At 38.2% G+C, this 15,299-nt stretch overlaps 1 protein-coding gene across 2 annotated transcripts in view; it reads right to left on the minus strand.

Moving 5' to 3' along the window:
* The window catches only part of LOC122789991 (tumor necrosis factor ligand superfamily member 10-like), a 220,621-nt gene extending 205,571 nt beyond the window's left edge, over nt 1-15,050 (minus strand). The window contains exon 1 of one of the 2 annotated variants that reach the window (XM_044057504.1): nt 14,697-15,050. In XM_044057504.1, coding sequence (XP_043913439.1) covers nt 14,697-14,939 — 243 coding nt within the window. In that variant the 5' untranslated portion in view covers nt 14,940-15,050. The remainder of the gene's footprint in view (nt 1-14,696) is intronic. The other variant, XM_044057503.1, reaches the window with a different exon arrangement.
* Between the last annotated feature and the right edge of the window lie 249 nt (nt 15,051-15,299).

Consider the following 15,299-nt stretch of genomic DNA (forward strand, 5'->3'; position numbering starts at 1 on the left):
AAACTCACATCTGATGACATTCCTCTGACTTTTCTACAAGGATGAAAGAAAATAATCCCTAGGAAAAACACTGCATGTCACTTACTCACAATTATAATAAAAGAATCATTTAAAAAATATTCAAACATTTCACATTTACTTTCCCCCAATGCATTCGATTAGTATCTGGAAGAATAACAGCATTACATAACAAGGCAGGAGGGAAATGTTTCACACTGTGCTGGTGTTTCACCCCATCTCAGGAGTTCCTCATAAAGAGATGTCTTTTCTGCAGGAAATACACAGAATCTGACATGCAAGCTAGAGTACTCAGTGGCAGGAACAGGGATGTGGACAGTGGGATGACATTAGTGAGTTTCTCTGTTAAACGAAACAACAGTTTGTTTCACTTCTGTATTTTTTCCCTTCCATGTTATGCATTTCTTTTATATATGCCTGCGTCCCTCATTAAAGGGAGCCCAAAGTTCATACATAAATGGCTCCTGGTTACTAAACTCATCAAATAAGTACTTAAATTAAGTCTTAATCTCAGCAAGAGGGGGGGGGGGTCCTTCACATTTGAAGGTGATTCATGAGGATATGCAGTGATGGAATGGCAGCACACTGGTGAATAAATACTGACAAGTCCATATCTAAAGATAAAAAAAAACTCTCATCAAAAACTGTACTGGTTGCAAAACCTGCAACTGATAAGTTTTCAAGAAGAGATTATTTTTGGAACGGCAAGCACTTTGCACCCTATCTTTAGTGTCATCACCTCTGTAATTTTAATGTAATCAACGTCAAGTTTGCTGCATTTTGAAACAATGTTAAACAAGGAAAAATGTTGAGAGCAAGTGACCTTACTCAATCAATTAGCATTTCAGTAAGTGCTAATACCAAGAATGCGGCCTTCACACCATGCCTCTCAACTGTCCATATTTTCAGAGAATGTCCAGATTTTTAACTCATAAGTTTGGTCTGTTCATGATAAAATTTGTGGTTTTCTGGTAAATCACACTGGGGGATCAAAGTACAGCTCCATGGATGGCAGGCTGAAAACTTTATTGGAAAACGCTAGACAAATGACATTATTTTTTTAACAGCCTCAAAAATTACATGAAACCAAAGATTTCACTGTCATTTATTATAACACTTGGCTTTATTTCTAAACACATTCCAGGAAGTAAAGAAATGCCTACAGCTTGAGGACTGTAAGTGTCCCAGTTGACACATACCAATTTGGATGGTACATACACACAGACATAGCAGTACATTTTGGTTGCTGATCTACAGTGTGACAGTTATATGTCATGGGATAGGTATGAATTACTCAAACACTGGACTCAGAGACAGATTTACAGCAGATTCATGAGAAAAAATACTGAAATAAAAATCAGTTGAAAACTTACCAAAAACAAACAAGAATACCTTCCCAACACAAACGAGAACATTAATATATTATATGGAAGGCAAATATACAAATACATATTACGCTGAATTCCCTCTTGACTGGGTCTCTCAGTTTTGCAGATGATGTTCTTACTGCAAAAAAATTGTCTTCACTGTATTGATCTTTGACTATATGTTAGACTATTTATGGGGTAATATGAATGTTAATGAATTAATATCTTTACTATATGTAAAAAAAAAAAGTGACAGGCTGGAAAACTCCAGTTTCAATGACTGGTAGGATTGCTATTCAAATGGCCAGGCAACTCTGGTGTCATAACCATTTCATCAGTAGATGTTGGCAAGGGACGGACCAAGTGGTTTGAAACACACAAGCAGCATGTTTTTTTTTTACATCAGGTTAACAGCGGCAGATTAAGTACCCACCAGTGTTCAGAAAAGGGAATCTATTAATAGAGGAAATGGGCAACTCACTGTTGGGTTATTGCACATATGGATGGGAAGAGTTTAGTTTTACATTTTCATATTGAATGCTATCTGTGGCTTAAGTGAGAAAGCTTACTATACACCAGTCTAGGGATGCTAGTGGACTGCTTTTTAAGGTGGTAAGTCGTGCACATCACTGGACACACCTAATGTCACAGGAACTGGAGAGAGTGGGAGAAGACAACACAAACTGGGACACAGTTATAGGGGTAACAGAATGTGTAAATACTGCTTCTGAATTAGTGCATACAGTTTCTCTCCTTTTAATGTCTCAAATCTTTTGAGTTTCTAATACCATAACAGGAATGGACCCCATTCCTAAGTCAAAGTATGATTGAAGTTCATGAAATTAGTATTGTTTCAATCTTTGTTGTCAGCCAGAAGTGCTCTTTGCAGCACCCGCAATGTGCCCAGTAATGACTCCTTCTGCAATTTGTATGGGGTTACATGTCTAAATATGATTATAAATTATTTTTTATAAGATCCATTGCTCCTACTACTATTGGAACTGTCTGGGTATCTTTCTTTCACATTGCTGTCATTTCTGCCTGCAGATCCTGATATTTTATGACTTTGTGTCTATACGCAAGACACTGTAGTCACTGTGTGTATCAATTTCAATGATCAATGCTACTTTTATCTTCTTTTCATTGGCCACTAGATATTGGGAGGGTGGCCTAATGGTTAAGGTGTTTGCCTTACAAATACAAGGTACAGGGTTTGAATCTCACAGAGGATAACTGTCTAGGCTTAAAATGGTTCGCAAGGGCAGTTAGTCTAGTACTAATCTATGAACCTATGAACATCTGGTTTTCTAGCATCTCTCTTTTGAACTGTTGGTAATGGATGATCCCATGTGATGTAGACTTCATCATTTCTATGACGCTCTGTGGCTCATGTTTCCAGTGTTTTTCAGGTACTTTAATATTATGTTTGCACAGTCCTCAGTGCAACAGTCTTGTCACATTATTATGCTTTTCAGTATACGGTCCTTCTGTCATTAGCATGTCACAACTATCAACAAGGTGTGCAACTGTTTCCAATTCAGTTTTACAAAACCTACATTTGTCTGTTTCTCCCACATGTTCAATAGACTTTGTAAACCAACATGTATATAGCCCTCTACCTTGGGCCACCGATATTAACTTTTCATCTTTTTGTTTAAATTTGCCTCTCCATAACCATTGCTGCGTTCGATCCTGATCAACATGAGGTTCTTCCAGGAGTTTTCTATACCTGCAACTATATTTATGCATTTTCCACATTTCTTACATTCTCATCTGATCCTTCACCTTACATTCTTTCTTTTGTTTTTGACACATTCAGCTGCCTGATTTTTTTTTTTTCTACTTCTGGTTTGATTTCCATTCCCACTTGACGCTGATATGCTTCTGCTAAACTAAGACGGGAAGTCATCTTAGATTTATTCTCCTCTTGTTTCAAACCTTTCATTATGTTTGGGTCTTATGAGATCAGCAGATATGTGTGCAGTCCCACGAGTGCAGATCAATACATGTAATCAATTTAGAGGAGGCCCATACCTTCTTCGAAACAGGGAATATATAATCTTGGTATGCACTGACTTCTATAAATCATTTGATGAGCATGAAGCATCCTTCTTGTTTTGGGACCAGTCAATCACACCAAAACTGTAAGTTGGGACAGGAAGAGCAAATTGGTTTATAGCTTGAATTTTGTTCCTAGATGTCAATGCTGTTTTCAGAATTAAAGTCTTCTAAAATATTCCTTACTAAGTTTTATTCGCATTTGTTCATGTTTTATTGCTGAGCCTTCATCATTTCCCAAATATTTAAACACTCCCTCTTCCTCAAGTTCTTTTATATCACATTATTGTCCCAAACTGATGGTTTCTTGGTGCTGCAGCTTTCCTGCTTTAAAGGTTGCTTTTGCACATTTATCAAGACCAAATAACATTCTGATATCATCTGAAAAAGTTGAGACTACTTGCAGTTGTGCTTTCAATTCCTCATCTGATGAGCTATACAGTTTTGAATCATCGACAAAGAGAAGATGAGAAGTCTTTACACTTTGTTGTTTTCTAGGAGCCAAATTATAACCATGGCCTAAGCTGTTAAGTGGAGAGCTTAAAGGGTTAAGGGCAAGATAGAATAGCAGTGGTGATAGAGAGTCACCCTGGAATATCCCCCCCTTTGAATTTTTATCCCTGGAACAATAATTTGTCCTTTATCATGGCTTAATTGCGAGGTGGTCTGCCACTGTTACATGGTCATTATAATGTAATCGAACAGTGTAGGGTGTATCATACATTTTAAGAACTCTTTTATCCATGAATGTGGGATACTGTCAAAAGCTTTTTTGTAGTCAATCAATGCTATACTTAGATTCTTTCTCTTCTTACATTTCTCCACTATGACTTTACAACAAATGATCCTTTGTTCCATATGACTTTCTTTTATTACCCTTTTGTTCTATTGCCATAATTGAGTTTTCTTCTAAATGACTATAAACTCTGTCAGTATTAATTCCAGTGTATAGTTTATATGTCGTCAGAAGGCAAATTATTGGTCTATAATTTTAGGGTAGCTTGCAGGTTCACTCTTAAGTAGGAGCATTGTTTTTTTCTGTTGTTAACCATGTTGATGTCTGCTCAGGGTGTGCATATAAATAATTCTTACTTATGGCTAAATCTTCGTGCAAAGATGTTAATACTTTTAACCAGAAGTTAAGTACTGCATCTGGGCCTGGGGTTTTCCAGTTAGAGAGACTTTTCTTAACTTTGTTTCAATCTCTCTGGCTGTTACTTCATCCCATTTCATATCCTGTAGCTTTTAACTTCTTATTCTTTCTTTTACTTCTTCTATCCATTTAACATCTTTGTTATGTTCCACAGGATCTTCATAAATACTTCTCCATGTATGTATTTCTTCTTTTTTGGGTGGTCTTTCAATTCCTTTTACCTTGTTTCCCAATTCTCTATAAAACTTTTTTGGGTCACCAATAAAGTACTTATTTTGTACTTTTCTTTTATATTTATCTGTGTATCTTCTATGTTTTTCTGCCTGTACTGATATTTTTAGTTTATTATTTGCGATTGTGCATGATAAATCCTGATCCATTACAATACTGCACATTGCTTTTATCATGTGTATCTTTCTCAGTATTTTTGTTGATATGTTCCCTCTTCTATACTCTTCCAACAGTGACACTTCTTATCTTAATTGCTTTATAGTTTTCTCTGTTCGATACTTCCGTGATGGTATTCAATTTCTCCCCTTCCTTTCCCTCACTACCCTGTGTTCTTGTCGTAGAATTTTATCAGTTATTAATTTAGCTGCACAGTAATATATCCTGTTTACTTCTGTTACATCACATGGAGCTCTATGGACAGTCCTAATTACTGTGTTCATTTGTTTTATCAAACTTGTAACTTTTTGGGTTTTAGTGACCTTTTGCAGCCTATTTCTTTCATTGATCTTAATATGCCTATCTATCTTTATTAAATTAAGCAACTCTTCTCTTAGCTCATTTTTTTTCTAAACTGAGGGCGCATTTTTTGTTTTCATTTTCATGTGGGCATTCTATAGCAAGTTTTATACTATCTTCCTGTCGTACATTCTCTTCAATCTGTTGCTCTGTCACATGGGAACTCGCTGGCCTATCACTCCTCAACATTGACTGTATCAGAGTTGCCACAGTTTCCTGTACCTTCCCTTGCTGTCCAGCATCAAGTGAGCGTTTATACTGGTTTCCTGTGAAAGGCTCCAAAATATTTTCATATGGCAACTGGCCTGTTGCTTCCTGTTCCACTGCTTTCTCCTTAATTTGGATGTCAATTGCTCTATCCTGCTGTGGTGTTTTCTCAGTTAGATATTCTACACTAAATCCCTCACTTTGCCTGTACTCCATAACCTCAGTTTATATTTCTTTAACCTCTCCATTACTAATCTCCTTTTCTATTCTTCCTCTTTGTCTTCTTATTTTTTGTATTGTAAAGTTTTCCATGTCTGGATTCCTTTGCCTGTATTTCTCTTCAAATACCTTTGGTGCTGCCCTTTTTGTATTGGTTAGTTTTGCTTTCTCCTTTGCATAAATATTACACCATATTAAATCTCTTTTTCCTTCCCATGTCCATATTTCTTCTTCAGATGTCTCCTGATCTTCCTGCTTATCCTTACTTTGGGGACTCTTTCCATCATGCTGGGATGTAACTTGTGTTAGACCTTCTACACCATATCCTTCACTTCACAGGCATTCCATAACTTCAACTTCTATTTTTTAACTTCTAATTTACTAATCTTCTTTTCTACAGTTCCTCTTTGTGATATTATTTTTTATTGTGACATTTTCCACATCTGGATGCCTTTGCCTGTATTTCTCTCTGAATATCTCTGGGGCTGCCTTTTTTGTATTGATTAATTTGGCATTCGACTTTGCATAAATATTGCACCATATCAAATCTCTCTTTCCCATGTCCATATTTCTTTTTTATACTTTTCAAAAATCTCTAGGTTTTGTTGTTTATATTTCCTCACTTCCTTAGATGCTTCTTTTTCCAAACAAATCAAAGTTTATTGGTCTATATAATGTTTTTCACAAATCTGTTGTGTTAATGAACACAAGTTTTTCTTGTGGAAGTATTTTTTTCTCTCAATCTTTTTGCATATCTTGCATCTGGAAATTCTGTTTTTTGCATAAAAGTAACAATATATAATTTCTTTCTTATCCTCAATACTCCACTCTATTGTCTTTATGGCTCTTCTTTGGCCTATCAGTTTTTGTGATTTTTTTGTGGACTGGTACTTCCTTCTACAACAGGGGGGGGGGGGCGTCCTCCCCTTGGATCTGACATAGCCCCATTGTAGAAATGTTTCCATATTTTGAGGATTCTACACTGTCATTTTGTCCAGTCCTGGCACCTGTGCACCTACCAGGACAGGAAACTTTTTTATCCTGGGTCTTGTGCACCTTTTTAAATCTTTTACCTACTTCTGTCCAAGATATATGCCATATAAAACACAGTCTATATATCAATGTTGCCTTGGTGAGATTTTGTGAAAAACAGGGTCCACCTCGCGAGGGTACTCACCAAGACTTGAGGATGAATTCAGTTTCAACACTACTACTCTCCTTTGCTTGCTGACTTATCATGTCTCCATTTGAACCCATATAGCTGAGTGGCACAATTAATGTCAGGGAAGGTTTTTGAATTTCTCACAGTGTATTTATTGGACTGGGTGACAATAGTCCATTTTCAATCACAACCTTGCTACAAGAGGCAAAAAAGGATTTGTTACATGATTAAGATCAGGTTTCTGTAACATCATATGCTTAAATGGAGTGCCAATCAGTTACAAACAATGTTTAGGTAATACAAATGATATATGATGTTTGTTATATATAATGTATGATGTTTATTTTATATAGCAACATTTTACATAGTCGAAGAATTCCGTGCTTACATATATGAACACTGTATTGCAATAAATTATTAGTATAATTAATAACAAATAAGAAAATAGAAAACAATAGTATACTTAATGGTCAGCTCCAGTGGTGTACAGGGAAAAGCTCGGACTATTGCCAAGGCAACCTGGCATCTATTAATGGCTCTGGCAATTGACAAAGCTGGAAGGGGAACATGGGCATGGCCACCCGGGGGGGGGGGGTTGAGCAGGATTGATCCAGCTGTATAATGCTTAAATCCTTGAAGAAGAGACTTGGATGCAAATATGCAGGCTAGGGGGCAAAGGTTAGGCTCACAAGCTACTGATTAGTGGTAGGTGTCAGAAAATGGGTGTGCAGATATGTGTACTCATGTTGGGAAGGCATAGTGGGCCTCCTTGGTGATGGGGATTCCTATTGTCCCTGCTCAGGGCAAAGGGTAAGGCTCATACAATTGCACTCATAGCCAAGATGCTGGTGAGGGCACAAACCACCCTCATGGCTGCCAGAATGATGACCTCTTCCAGATAGCTGTCACCCTGATGCTGGATGAAATCTCAAGCTAAGAGAATGAATGGGCAGTGTCCAATTGTGGGGAGTCTCATTGGAAGAAGGGTTGATGGTTAGCAGGTAGTGGGGCAAAAAGAAATCGAGAAAAATGTATAGTATATTTATTGAAGATGAAGTCAGATGAGACCGTGTGCAATTACTTTTCAGAAGGCATATTTGGTAAGGATAGTGAGGAAGGATGGGTTTAATGGTAGCACGTTGTCTGTTTTCCACTACATATTATATCAGACTGTTTGATAGGGTATACAAAAGCAAATGGTAGGGAATTTCCACACATTAAATTGATATAAAGTAAAAGTCTGTCTTTTCAAGCTTTTATAAGAAACACATGATCTGTTATGCAACTGCACTTGTGGATAACTGATGAAGACTCTTTAGACACTCCTAAACAAAACCTATCAAGAAAACTACAGTCCAGATATTGCACATGACATGTCTAACTAAAGGTATTAGTAATATCAACAGTTTCCCCACTTTCTAAGACAATAAAACAAATAATTAGAGTTGCTCTATCAACCATTTTGCTGTACTGCAAAAAGTAATTTGCATAAAAAAGCAGAGGCGTAGATGAGTAAATGCCAGTAAAGCGGACAGAAAAATCAATTGGACAAGAATTTTGGTGGGTATATCCTGTGCACCTTGTGAACTTTGTTTTGTAAGACATTATGCCTTTACAGGACTAACCAATTAAAGTGAAGTTTCATCAGACAGAAGCCCGCTGCAAGTCATACACTGTGACAACTGTCTTCATGCTATATTTTTCTATCCACATTCATGCATAAAAAGGTCACAAATACAATGTCCGTCTGTTTCGGAAAGACTCCAGTAAATTTCCTAAAACACCAGTTAAGCACCATATATACCCCTGTCTTAAGAGACATAATAAAGATGGCGGCCATACCTCTCAACTATCCAGATTTTTGCCTGCCTCATATTTTTGGTCTGTTTCGCACAAAAGTTGTGATTTTCTGGCAAATGACTGGGATGATCTGAGTACTGAAATCATTAAATAATTACATACACTTCAGTTTCAGACTTCATATCCTTCAGGAAAAAAATGCATGCTAATACAGATCCTGTTATTCTAGCAACATTTTTAAGTTTATAACACCAATTTTTAAATCTGCCTCTATTTTTGGGCCTTTGTTCCCCTTTGTCCAGATTTTTTGCTCTAAGAAGTTGAGAGATAAGATGGCAGCAGTAACAGTGTGGGCTGTGAACCCTGACCTCAATGGGGCTTAACACCAGATATAAGTTACAAAATAAGCAATACAGACAGAAAAAAATCGATGTTTAGCTAAGAACCCCCTTTGAATGCTCACAGGGACACTTATTTGCTAAAGACATATTAGTGGTGACTAACAAGGCTGTTAGAAAAGCACTGAGATGCCAAGTTTAGACTAAAAGTTATGAAGCAAGCAGAGACACAAAATCCTTCTTTTATTAAAATGAATCTGGACACAGTGGTACTAGCTGAGGCCATCTAATGTTAAGTAAGTTCCTTCCACTAGACAATTGCTGTAAAGGAAAAAAAATGGCATTCTCAAAAGCAAACACATTTCACTCGTTTCCATGACAACAGACAACTCTTTTATGTGCAGCTGGAGATAAATGCAGTTCCCTTACTTTGTCTTCAGTGCCTCATGAAAGTACTTTTACTGCTAGTACTTAGGTGGGGGAGGGGCTCTGACTTTATTGTCTTTAAAATCTCACTGCCTTTGACAGGAAGCATTTATTTATTTTCAATGTATTTGAATGTCTAGGTATGAAAAGAGAAGAAAAAAACTGTAGTTCTCAAAATGACAGTGAACACAGTTTTAAAACAAAGATGGTCTACAGCTAAAGAATACTTGTGCTATATGAAGCCAAAACATAAAAATGGGAAAAATAGGTTAGAAAGGCAAAAAGTTACAGATGTGGCAGTTAAGGAAAACACTTGCATTAATATATAGTGGAATAGGAAATGCAAATGCAATGAACATGCAAGTTGCATATGCAGTAAAAATGCAGTGCAATTAAGGGTGTTGCCCAGAAATATAATTATACAATGCCTGCTGAACCATCACGTATAAGAAAAGAAATGCACTATGGGAGTCTGAAATACTTACAAACAGCACATCTGTCAGTGTAGTCAACAGTGTACAATAAAACTGTCGAATGGCTCTCAGGTACAGATGGTGATGCTGGGTAAGGCAAGCAAAACTGACACAGAGACACTGAACGGGAAGATGCTACCAAGGACAAATACGTGGAAAACAACAGTGAAAGGGACCGTGAGAGGGGAAACAAAGGAAAGTGACAGGATATACACCTGTTAACAGGAAACTGGCATTACACATAAAGGTGATAGGGTCCTGATGCAGATGGGTACATGAAAAGTCAATTATACAATGCACCTCTCTCTGAAAAACAATAAACATGCCACAAAAAATGCTTACATATACTTTAAGGAAGAACCTTAATACTTGTCTACTTAGAAATGTACAAACTTTATTTCAATACCAGCATAGTATAACATGCCTTCTGAGAACATGCTGAAGATAATTACACAAGCATACATACATACTATGGATTTTTTTAGCTAGTTCTACATTCTAATTTCCAGCTGCAGCATTCAGAGCCAATAATATTTAGTTCATCAACAAAGTGAGACACCACAACACTTTCAGCACAGATGCAACTCTTTCCGTGAAGTGTGAAAAGTAACATCAAATACCCATGCATAATCACTAAATCTGTCACCCATAATGCAAAGTCATCCAAATGGAAAGATCTACATCTCCTAAATCACTCAGGCAAAACCAAAAACCTTACAATTTCCTTGTTTTTTACTGTAAACTGCCTGATCCATGCTTTCCCAGTCTAGACACCTTTCAGTTCTACAATTTTCAGGAAGACTCTTGCTGTCTATGACAACAGCAGTTTGCCTCATTTGAAAATAGTGCCCCATTGTTCTTCTATGTCTTTTCCTAACAGGTGCTGCCTAAAGTATTTGTTCTATTATGTCCCCTCCCTCCATTCCAAGGTTATAAGCATTAAGCTATCCTTCATTCTCTGGTATTTAGCAATGCTTCATGCTTTTTGCCTCTTGCACTGCAGACACTGTTCTACTGTCATTGTCATTATGTTTTATCTGCCCATTTTACTCCACTCATTCCACTCAGATGCTTAACACCTCACACAAACAAGACAGTAAATGACACTTCTTTCTGTCTGTGGTTTTTCAGTGTGGTAGGGGAAATTGAACATCCTTTGTTTTTTTTACTAGGACAACATTAAAAAAACTTCTAAAGTACTCCAAGAAAAGCAAACTGCTTCCCAGTCAAACAGATTAACAAACAGCAACAACAATAACAAAAAAAACCACGGCACCTAAATAAATAAAAAAGACTTTTATCACAAATTCATGGAATGAATAGAAGTGTAAGAAGAGAACAAACATGCTAAATACTTTAGTTGTTACCAAATATATTTTATTCCTGCATATGGTAACTATGTACCATACCCAAAAGTAGTGCCTTTTTTCATGAAATAATGGTCAGTAAAATGTCTTGGCCAGAATTACAGAACTTGCACCTAGATTTTAACAGAATTACTGACATTTGCTGGACAGCTCTGAACTCCACACTCTGGTATTTACAAGATGTCAGCCACACCCAGTAAACAATCCAAAACAATACAAATGCATAATGTGTGTCTTTTTATCCATTTGTTAATCAGGTAAGCCAAATGGACAAAGTGCCCATTTTCAGGGGTGACCCAGGATCACTGTCTAATTATGTGATTTGTTCAGAGTCAAACATTAGGCAAATGGAGGTATAAGGAATCAAACCCTGTACCCTTGAGTACAGTAAGTAGTGCAGTAACAGCTCTGAGCCTTAATCCTCCACATTAACTATTAATTGCTCAGAAGTGTAAAAAAAAAAACAGTACAATCACTAGGTACATTAATGAAAAATGTCTTACAGAAGAACTACTGAAATCCCTATTTTAACACTATTTACAAATAAGTGATATCACTCTGCTGTATCATCAGCTGACCCCAGCTGCACTGCAAATAATATCCCCTGGTTCTACAGCTTGTATTCCCTTGAAAACTAATATCACCCACCCACACAATACATCTGGAAGCAATAGAGTACAGCTTTAAATACCACCCCTGGTTAGGAAAAAAGTATAACTAAAACACACAGTGAACTATGTGACAGTACGTAATCATGTCCCTGATGTGCAAGTCTTTGTGCAGGTGCTGAATTAGGCATTTCATGTACAGTGTACTGCACAGAGCCTGATGAATTCTACAGGCATGTTCACAAGAAGGAAATCTCTGCATTTATATGAAACATAACATGCTCAGAACTCAGTCATACAGCACTAGCGTGTGGCCCACCTGCCAAACTACAGTCCTGGAGAAAGGGCGGTTATAAGAATATAGGGGACACTCACAATGGGTCCACAGCTAGAGCTGTGGCCAGACCAACTGGTTGGCAGTAGAAACTGAAACACGCACACACACACTTACACACACACACACACACACACACACACACACACACACACACACACACACACACACACACACATAAAATATTTGTGAATACGGCTAAGTGGTAATCTGTACCTACTCTGTCCAAACAACTGGGTCCGCACATTTTACCCTTGGAAGGTGCATAACCTACATAAATGGTGTGTGCATTTTATTACCTCTGTCCTCAGCTCTCTCTCTAATTCACATGGGCATCAATGTGTCCCACAGCTGCATCCATTGCCCATGCAGTCATCAGATGGATCACAAGCACAGGGGGTACTTACACAGTTTGTTCATATTTGCTACAGTTCACAAGGATTCCTCTGGTCTGAAATATTAGTTATCATTTGAGCAGCAACAATCCATGGTGTGCAAGCAACCCCACAGCAAAGGGATGAACAATGAATAAATACAGACTTTGTATCCTATGTATACATGAATCATTGTCAGACTCACTGACACTTTTACACTGTCATGACGTTTACTGAGTACCTAAGTCTTATCGAGATGTAGGACTTCATCTGCTCTCCATCTCAACAAAAAAAAAAGAAAAATAAAAGAGGAGAATCTTATTATGAGAACAATGCAATTCATTTTAAACGTTGTTGTGTCTTTCGGCTTTTCCCAGTTAGGGGTCGCCACAGCGGAACTCCGGTCCGCTAATGATTTTTTATTTTACCGAGTTGCCGGCCCTGCACAACAAACTTCAACACGAGTACGCTCATTGCCATTCTCCCCACACAGAAGACGCTCTAGCTGAGAATCGAACAGGACAACGTCTTACTGTGAGGCGACAACGCTACCGCAGCACCACCAGCAATTCATTTTAAACGTGACTATACAAATTCAGCAACTTTCACTCTCCGTCTGAAAAACTGTTCTTCAAACAAAGTAACATTTTCTGAACCTCTCCTGTTACCTACTTCATAACCTGCCTACTGTGTCTTTTTAACTAGGAAGTCTGGAGGCTTGTAAACAAATCAAGCAGGTATTATTTTGCTCTTACTGCCTATATTACATCCAGTGAAGTAAAAAGTGATACACCCTTCATCATTCAGGGTTCTTAAATTAATTCTGAACCCAAGTGAACATCAGCAGCTCAACAATAATAACATAAAACATTTCACTGGAGTATTACATAATTACAAAAGAAACAGTCAAATTATTTTCAAAGTAACTGAGACAATTTCTACACCCTCTGTGCAGATTGCTGAATAACAGTATGAAGAAACTGAAGATTTCACAAAAAAAGTCACCAGGAAACTTTGTAAACACAGTATGTTTTATAACTGCCCTACACTCTTTAAATGAACGTGTGTGTGTGTGTGTGTGTGTGTGTGTGTGTGTGTGTGTGTGTGTGTGTGTGTGTGAGGTGTACTTGTAACAACCTCTTCATTTACCTTTCGCCACCTTTGACACCTAACATATGACAGTTATCTTACACTACTTCACCAAGACAAATGGAAGTTTGTGTCCTTCTGACTGCATGCAGATGGTGGCAACAGGTATTCTGTTTAAAGCTATCCTCTCATACTAAAAGCAGAAATTTAAGCACAGGTAACAGAATAAGTTCTTCAAATGTGTAAACAGATTTATGGCTCGGTTCAGCCAAAACAAACAACTTTAAAGTTAAATCATTATACTTTGCGCGCGTTGTGTGTATACAAAGAAACAAGCATACATATGAAAATGTGTGTGCATCGGCATTCAGTTTTTGGAGGCAAATTTTACAAAGCGATTATTGTTTTTCTGCATGGTTTTGCTTTCGCTTAGTACTCACGCTAAGTGTTTGTTACTTGCCATCACCACCCGCTCTGCTAAAACATGTATCGCAGCCTGTAAGGGCTTCCCTTCAACTGGCATGTAGCGCAAATCACAGCTCCTGAGAAACCGGTACAAGGAAGCAATAACAAAAGCACTCACACATGCCAAAGCTTTTCACTTTTTTTGCAGACTTTTTCTTTGCACTTGGTATTTGTTGTGGAACAACAAGAATAGCCACGTTTGCCACCCATGGGGCTAGAAATGGTGTACTTTACATCATTAACAATAGGCGAGAAAGTTCAGATCTGTTTTCCAGCCGGCAAACAGTCTGCAAACTATGTAGGGGACTTTGCTGTCCAAATGAGTGCACAGTAACACAGCTGGCGTCTTTTTTCTGGGAAAGGTTTCCATTTGGTAAAGAAGAAACTTCTTTACACAATGTTAGATTTGAACAAGAGCACAAAGTGAGAACTGAACCCCCGCCAACAATCCAAACAAGTCAGACCCTAAACCTAGTGGATTTATGCCTTACCTCCGATATTGACCGGGAGAAATACCAAAAGAGACCGGCTGTACAGGCACCCTGCAACAAAAGGACAGGAACCAACACTCCGGCGATCCACAGCCCCTTTGTCCCGCTCCCTCCTGCCCTCTGGGGGTTCTTCTCCGGTTCTTTGCAACCTCCTTCCTCGGGAGGCATCATCCTGGCTGACGAGTCGCTGCTGTCGGACCTGGTGAAATAGTCCTGCCCCCCACCACTATGGTAACGGGCCATTGTACCATCTATCCAAGGTCCTCCCCTCCGCAGCTCGTTCCCCTATCCCCCCACTCCAGGCTCAGACACAGCTCTTAGGTTCTGCTTTGCAGCAGCGGCAGCAGCTGTGAGTCTGTTGCAGGAACGCCCTGGAGCTGGACTTTTAGCTGTGGGAGTGTTTGTGTTGTGTGTCTAGGAGTGTAAAGGATCGCTCAGTGCAAAGCTCTGATTTACTTCCAAAAGTCATTGCTTCTGGGGCCAAAAACTGCCCCTGCAAGTAATACTAGAGTGCATCTATGTTAAATAAGGTAAACTAAAACAATAAAAGTTTTGCAAAACAATTGTAAATGTTGTTATGACCAGGCAGTTTCCACGTCCGCA

This window comes from Protopterus annectens, chromosome 15.part0, assembly GCF_019279795.1.
Source record: "Protopterus annectens isolate FY-2018-M chromosome 15.part0, PAN1.0, whole genome shotgun sequence".
Taxonomy (NCBI): domain Eukaryota; kingdom Metazoa; phylum Chordata; order Ceratodontiformes; family Protopteridae; genus Protopterus; species Protopterus annectens.